Source organism: Galendromus occidentalis, unplaced genomic scaffold (assembly GCF_000255335.2).
Source record: "Galendromus occidentalis unplaced genomic scaffold, Mocc_1.1 scf7180000075867, whole genome shotgun sequence".
NCBI classification, from domain to species: Eukaryota; Metazoa; Arthropoda; class Arachnida; order Mesostigmata; family Phytoseiidae; genus Galendromus; species Galendromus occidentalis.
In genome coordinates, this window is record NW_003803857.1 from 211,314 (window position 1) to 219,194 (window position 7,881).

At 53.7% G+C, this 7,881-nt stretch overlaps 2 protein-coding genes across 2 annotated transcripts; both read left to right on the plus strand.

Moving 5' to 3' along the window:
* The first annotated feature begins 64 nt into the window (after positions 1 to 64).
* Positions 65 to 2,034, plus strand: LOC100904638 (phospholipid phosphatase 6). Its single transcript, XM_003738282.2, has 5 exons — positions 65 to 106; positions 839 to 1,006; positions 1,158 to 1,278; positions 1,382 to 1,628; positions 1,766 to 2,034. The coding sequence occupies exons 2-5, from the start codon at positions 854 to 856 to the stop codon at positions 1,896 to 1,898; spliced, it is 654 nt and encodes a 217-aa protein (XP_003738330.1). The 5' UTR covers positions 65 to 106; positions 839 to 853; the 3' UTR covers positions 1,899 to 2,034.
* A 526-nt stretch (positions 2,035 to 2,560) lies between these two features.
* On the plus strand, positions 2,561 to 7,160 carry LOC100906386 (uncharacterized). Its single transcript, XM_029113001.1, is given in 2 exon segments — positions 2,561 to 5,578; positions 5,580 to 7,160. Coding segments are annotated over 2 exon segments (4,599 nt in total).
* The last annotated feature ends 721 nt before the right edge of the window (positions 7,161 to 7,881 follow it).

Below are 7,881 nucleotides of genomic sequence, written 5' to 3' on the forward strand. Positions count from 1 at the left end.
TTGAGGGACGCTCGAGAAGTTCGCGTCATCTTCTGCTGGCTCGTCGATAGTCGGTAAGGTTGATCGCCTGTCACTTCCGAAATTCATTCTTCCGGATACAGTGGAAGTGAGACATCGCTGCTTTGAATATTTCTCTAAATAGCGACGGGTCACCCCGAATATGGTAGCGGTCGGTTCACGGCTGTATTTGCGTATATTTCCCCTCTATGAGAATCATGCGTCTGGAATTTCGTAGCCCTGTGCGTCAAATCCCGAGGGGACTGAAAGCTGACGTGCAATCCAGGTGGGCGGTTTATCACGTTTTGAGCCGGCCATAGATGCTGCGGTGGGTCGTCGCGTCGTCGTCTCGGGAGATTAGAAGATATCTCTATTCGCTTTCGGCTCGCTATAGTGTCGTTGTTGACGACATCGACGACGCTACCTCCATGACTAATTCCTGCTTCCTGGAATTTCCCGAAAAGTCAAGGGAACGATCCTTTTCGAATTCATCGGCCCGAGAGCTCTGAAGACCCAAGAGAGGAGAAGGCTTCTCCCCCCCCCCGAGTTCCAGATAATCGATCGAAGTCTGGGTCTCTCTCTCGATCTATCCATAGGCCGGAAAAGCGGAACATTCGGTTGAATCCTCTCCAGACTGATCCGGAGTTCGAATCCGTGGTTGCAACTACGCTCATAAGCTTATCATATCTGTTCACTTGTTCTTCCGATCATCCATTGGTCCTCCGAACCACTTCCTCCTTCCAGGTGGATAGACTCCATCTATCCGATGATTGATTTCGACGGCCCCAGAAGAACAAGAGAGGAAAAATTCCGTCACTAACTTGAATACATTCTCTCGCAGTCGGAAGAAACAACCATGGCAGATATCGAGGAAGCAAAAAAAGATTTCCTACCGCCGCCAGGATGGAAGCGCAACCCGATTCTACTGAAATTGAAAAAACTCGACGAGGCCTTGAGCTACAGACTGACATTCGCGTACGATGAATCCTCTTGTCTCGGAGCCTACAGGGTGAGTTTCTCAATCGTCGACATCCGGTCGGGCGCTGGAAAGTCAGCATGCTTGATTCACCAATTTCGATCGCGTGCACTGTCGCTTCGATTTTCGGGAGCCAGATGATTGATTTTTTAAAACTTTTTTCTTCAATAATTTCCGCTTCCAGCGAAAGCTTGTCGTGTTCGAGCGATCGGCTCATACGCTCATCTGCTTCGGGGTCGCCTTATTGTTCTGGTGGATGAGCGCCTCGATGGAGTCTCGAGCCGTCTACACCAACATCATTCTTGGTGATTTGAGGACATCTTTGTTACAGGAGATCACATCAGAAAAGATTATTATCTATCGAACTGCTTTGGATGTCGTATGACGATGATGTCATTTCCCTTCCAGCACTCTGCATCGATGTATTTGTTGTCGCCATCGTCAAATCTATGGCGAGAAGGCGTCGACCGGGAGTAACGAAATCCGCCTACGATAATGACCCCTCGTCAACGAATCTCAGTTTCCCTAGTGGCTTCGTCTCCCGAGCGACCCTGCTGGCGTTGATTCTCGCCAGCGAGGGATTCTCACCGATAAGCTTATTCCTATTCCTGCTCTGGGCGGGCGCGATGCTTCTGACGAAACTCTTCCTAGGACGGCAAGTAGAACTAAGCTTCAAATCCAAGCTCACGACCTAGTGGAAAAATGTGTCATTTATTCAGCGGGGAGCATCTGGTAATCGATCCGATACGCTGATCGCCCTTCCCATCAACATTTCTCCTGTCGGATTTACAGGTTTTTCCTCGGTGACGCTCTGGGCGCTGTTCCTCTCGGATACTTGACCTATCAATTCATTGATCTTGTGTGGCTGGATGCCGACGATGTGATCGCTATGGAAGCCTTCTTCGGGGGACAGCTTGGCGATTGAAGGGAATTTGTTTTTCGATGTTCCTCATTGATGTCCTTTGCTTTCTCGCCGATGAGCTATCACGGTCCTTGTTGAAGTCATCCCACCAAATGGCGTTTGGATAAGGCTGTTATTTATTCTGTAATAAATGGAACATGTTGAATCTTTTTTCGAGATCCCTCCGCTGCGGGCAGCAGCTAGGCCTCGCAAATAACCGCGAATTCCGAAGACCGCGGTTCGCGATTAGTCCAAAACCGCAAAAAGAAAACCGCGGTTTAAATCGATTAAAAATCGCACTTTCCTCTGGAGCTTGCCGAGCCTCAGAATGAGCATAATATATGCTGTCAAATACCTCATAATAATCGTGATGTTCATATCAGTCCCCCGGCGATCGGGAAAAAGCGAGTTTTCCAATAATTTAAAAGTACGCGGGATAAGAGAGCGAACCTCTCTGTTCATAACATGCAGACGAGAATAAATTGTGTTCAGTGTATGACGTCAAGTCGAAATGCCGGTGTCTTGAAGATCTAGCGTTTAGTCAGTGAAAACATAGGGAATCCCAGCCCGAAGGCAAGCAGCCAACCCCGATCCGAACTATACTTCACACTGGTGCCGTGCCAGGATCATAAAGGCATTGCTTTCGCCGGAGAGTATTCCGCTCCGTGTTCAAGCGCCGGGTGACGATGACGAAGCCCTCTGCAATACCGAAACCGTCGAAGCCCATGACTCCGGCGGTGATCAGATCCCTCCGCACGAAATGCAGAAATCGGGTTTCTGCGATGATTGACCAAGTCAATGCAGTCAGAGCAGAGCACCCGATTGAAGCCAAGCAGGAGGAGCTCGAACCGATCCTCATCCAGCTCAAAGAGGCCTTCGAGAAGATCGAGGCTTATGACCAACTCATCTTCGCCCATGACGAGATCGAGGAGGAACAGCGACTGAGAGATATCGACGAAGTTGAGGACTTGAATCAGCCAGCGCGCCAAGTAATAGCCGAGCTCACTGCGGCTTTGAGCCGAAACAGATCTCCATCTGCACATTCAACCCCAAATGCGTCTACGGCGCATGAAACCCACGCGCTGGAGCAGGATGGCCTTGGAGAGACGAGCCGGGCGGCCGAGAGAGCTCCGCAGGTTGTTCTAGCGCGCCCGAAGGCGCTCGACATTTCTCCGGAAACATTCAATGGAGATCGACTCAAGTTTAGACAGTTCATCGTTCAGTTTCAATGCTTCGTGAAGCAAAGGCCATCCTCCAGTCCAATGGAGCGCCTCATGGTCTTGAGAAAATTCCTCAGCGACGAGCCGAAGCGACTAATCAGCTCCCTCGAATTAACCGATGCGAATTACGACGTAGCGATCCGTATGCTCGAAGACAACTACGCAAGAGTCGAGACGGAGAAACAGAGACTTCTCGCAGAGCTCAGGGGTCTCCCCCGAGTTCACCGGCTTGATGACACAAAGGCCCTGCGAAGACTTCTGACGAAAGTGCAGGCTCATGTGCTTACGCTTGAGTCCCATGGCGTACCGCTCAGCCAACTCGCGCTCTCCCTGAAATCATCTCTCGAGTCGGCCATACCGCCTGAATTGCGCCAACGATTCAAAGAGAGCTGCCGTTTGGAGAAGCGTTTCTCTGCCCTCGCCCCTAATTCGGAAGGTGGAAGTACATCAAGATCATCGCTCCGGAGTCAAAACAATAACAGTCTAAGTGGCGACAGTGATTCCAATGGCGCAGTGGAAGAGATTGAGCAATTATTCGAATTCTTACGCCGCTACGTGATCGATCGTGAGGATGTCGGATTCCTTGATACCGCCACAACGGGTGCCGGTACACGTGAGGAAAATGAAAGCCGAAGGGGAAAGCATCTTGATCGCCGAAAGCACTTCAGCGCAACCGTCGGAGGTGTTTCTCAGAGTGGAGCAGCTACGAGGTTCGTCCGGGCGTGCTTATTCTGCAAAACCACGGAGCACAATACTTCTCGGTGCAAGGCAGGGCTCCCCATCGACCAGCGACGAGACACGCTCACGCAGCAGAAGCGGTGCCACAGATGCTTCCGTTTTGAGCATGAAAACCCGGGACAGTGTCGAGGTCCTCGCGCGCCGTGCTCGGTATGCCGCTCCCGCGAGCATTATACGTCCATGCACGATGGTGAGGTTCAGGGCCAAGAGAAGGGTGCATCTGGGGAACCCGTGAGGGGAACGACGTGCGGAGCCGCTCTCGGTGGAGACACTCTCCTTCTCACGACGTCTGCCTACATAGTGAACGGTGGACTGAGGATTCCGGTGAGGGTTTTCTTGGACCACGGCAGTAGTTTAACCTTCATCTCGCCATCTACCCGTGGACTTCTCAGGACAGAGAGACCGGTTCATCGGGCGAGTTTAAACGTGCACGGGTTCGCGGCCCAGCATACCTTCACCACATCGCGATACCGGATTCGTTTGGCAAACCTCGCTGGCGACTACAATGTTGAGTTGCTTGCTTACGAGTACGAGTTCGGGGTGCATCCTTCGGATCAGGGAGCTCGGCGTGCTGCTGAAGCCATCAGGAGATTTGGCGAAAGCCATCCTCTGGCGGATCCGTCAATTGTTGAGGAGCAGGCGTCTCCGGCTCCAGACATCCTGGTTGGCCTGGACCAGCTATATAAGATCATGTCGATTGGCTCACGCTCGGAAAGCGTTGTTGGAAATCTGAGTGCCTTCGAGACCCGGTTTGGTTGGGTTATTGGAGGACCGGTAACATCAGATTCCGCGAAGGCGTCGGCCGGGGTTGCCGCGATACATCTGGTCTGCTGCACGGCGACCATGTCACAGCCGGCCAAGGATTTGGAGAGACTGTGGGCGCAAGATACGGTTGGAGAATCCGGGGAGGCGTCATTGAGGTCCTTATCGTCTGATGAAGCAGAGGCGCTCAAGCAATTCCACGATAATCTGGAACATGACGGCCGCCAATACGTCGTCACTCTTCCGAAGAGGGACACCATCGCGGGTCTCTCTAACAACATGTCGACGGCTCTCGGACGTCTTGAGAGGAAGATTGATCAGCTCCGAAGAGACCAAGCGAAGTACGAGAGATACCACCACGAGATCATGAAGTTCGTAGACGAGGGACACGCCGAAGAGATTGACTTTTCCGGACCGAGCGATTCAGACCAGTGCGACGGAACCTACTACATGGCACACCACGCTGTTGTGTCAACATCTGACGCTGATGAAAAATGGAGGGTGGTGTTCGACTGCTCGGCAAAGGCAAAAGGAGCGTCATCGTTGAACGACCATCTCCTGCCTGGGCCGAATTTGAATGCTGACCTGGTCACCCTACTCCTAAATTTTCGTTTGCACCCGATTGCGGTCTGCTCGGATATCGCTCGTGCGTATATGAGGATCGCTGTTACCAAATCAGACAGCGATTTTTTCCGTTTCCTCTGGAGACCCCCACGTGAAGAGGCAGTCAAATGCTACCGAATGCGCAAGGTCACCTGGGGGGCGGCGCCGAGTGGATTCCTTCTTGCGGCAACCCTCAGGGAGCATTTCAGGAGGACCAGCCCAGCCGAGGCGAAAGACCTCAGCGAATCATTCTACGCTGACGACTTCGTCAGAAGCTTCGAGAATTCCAATGAGGCTATCGAGTTCACGGACCGCCTGCGAGCAACTCTTTCTCAAGCTGGCATGTCACTCGCTAAATGGAAAACAAACTCCAGCGAGGTTCATGCGACACGTCAATCGCGACGCGCTTCCATCGCTGAAGGTGCCGGCGCCTGCAGGTAACGTCTTCAAGGTGTGGGGTGTCTCCTGGCTGCCCGCAAAGGACAGGCTTCGCTTCTGTCTATCACCGCTCGAGGACCGTGCGGGATCTCAGAGAACGTTGACCAAGCGCATAGTTCTAAGCTTGGTTGCCTCCATCTACGATCCCCTCGGCCTGCTGACACCCTACACACTTCGAGGGAAGAGGATCGTCCAGAAGTTGTGGTGCGAGGACTTGCAGTGGAACCAGACCGTCGGAGAAGACTTGCGAGCTGAGCTCATCGAGTGGACAAGGGAGCTCAGGACGCTGAATGAATTCGATCTACCGCGCCGATATAACGCTTCAGGCGGAAAACCCTCTTCTTATCACCTCCACATATTCGGCGACGCTTCGCAGGCAGCGTACGCCAGCGTAGCATACATCGAATATCGGTACGCTGATGGACACTCGGATACGGCGTTGGTGATGAGCAAGTCGAAGCTCGCTCCTAGGAAGCCGACAGCCTCGCACTCCCTCCCGCGGCTTGAGCTATTAGCAGCGCTCATGAGCGTTCGACTCAAGGCGTTCCTGACTGAACGTATGGCGGTTAAATTCGACGAGGTGACATTCTACACGGACTCCATGATAACATACTACTGGGCTACAGCAGCTAACCCAGGGAGGTGGAAGACGTTCGTGTCGAATCGAGTGGGCGAGATCCAGAGACAGTCGAGAAGTGAACAATGGCATTTCGTGCCCGGCGAGCACAATGTCGCAGACCTAGCCACACGCGGAATCTCGGCTGGAGCTCTCGTCGGGTCTGCTGAGTGGACATCCGGACCTGCTTGGATCCGTCTGCCACGTGAGGAGCGACCAACCTCTCAGCCTAGAGCCGCGGCTGAGATTGCCGGAACCCCATCCGTCGAACGCCGCCAGTTTGTTGGCGCTGTGGTGGAAAGCGCGCCCCTCGTCGACTGGGACCGTTTCAGTACATTCGGGAAGGCGAGGCGAGTTGTCGCGAACGTTCTCAAGTTTCTGAACCTCGTTCGAAGGCGACCGGTTCCCGCCGGAACGCGGCTGACATCGGAGGCTGAGATATTGCTTCTACGGTGGACTCAACGGGAGCACTTCTCGGCAGAGGTGAACGCGACAAAATCTCAGGAGCGAGTCCCATCCAGTTCGAAACTCGCTGCGTATTGTCTCTTCATTGACGGAGATGGGCTCCTGAGGGTGAAGACGCGGCTGAGTCAAGCACCACATCTGAACTACGACGAGAGAAACCCAGTTGTGGTGGCGGGTGAATCTCGGATTGCTCGACTGATGATTCTGGAGGTACATCGCATAAATGCTCACTTCGGAGTGTCGACTGTTCTTAATCATATTCGACGACGTTTCCTAATCACTCGGGCCCGGCAGGTCATCAAATCTATGCTGGCCAAGTGCGTGGTTTGCAGGAAGCGACAGGGTGCTCATGCTGCGCAGATCGAGGCTCCGCTGCCGGACTATCGAAGCGAACTCACGACGCCTTTCGCAACTACGGGGGTCGACTTTGTGGACCTTTCCTGACGCGTAGCCGAGAGGGAAATTTCAAGTCGTACGTGGCGTTGTTTGCCTGTACATCAATCCGTGCTGTTCACCTGGAACTTGTGCCTTCAATGTCGACGCCTCAGACGCACTTGGCTCTTCGACGGTTCCTGAGTAGCTATCCGGCTTGCTCCATGTTCGTATCCGATAACGGACGGTCCTTCGTCAAGGCCGCTACAGACATAAAACGGCTGTTTAACTCGGTGAGGGACCCGAAGGTGAAGGAGCTTCTCGCCGGCAGGAAGCTGGATTGGCACTTTCTGTGTCCGCGTGCCAGCTGGCACGCTGGATTCTACGAGCGCCTTGTCGGGACGGTCAAGGCGGCCTTGTACCGCACCTTGGGGAAGAGTCTGCTCAACTACGAAGAGTTTCGAACTGTGCTGAGTGAGCTGGCAACGACGATCAACGAGCGACCGCTCACCTACGTCGCCACGGACCCCGAGGTTCCAGTGGCATTGACGCCAGCAATGTTTCTCCGTGACGGGGCTCCACGAGCAGCGATTGCCTCTCTGATACCCACCGATAGACTGGGGCCTGAGCCTGCGGCGACGGCGAAGAGCCTACGGGATACGCACGCGCACCGTACATCATATTCCAAGGCCTTGCAGGTCCGGTGGTATCGCGAATACCTGCTCCAACTTAGAACGGCAACACAAACCGCTGGCACGCCTGCGAAACCATCAGCATCGGGGACGTGTGCATT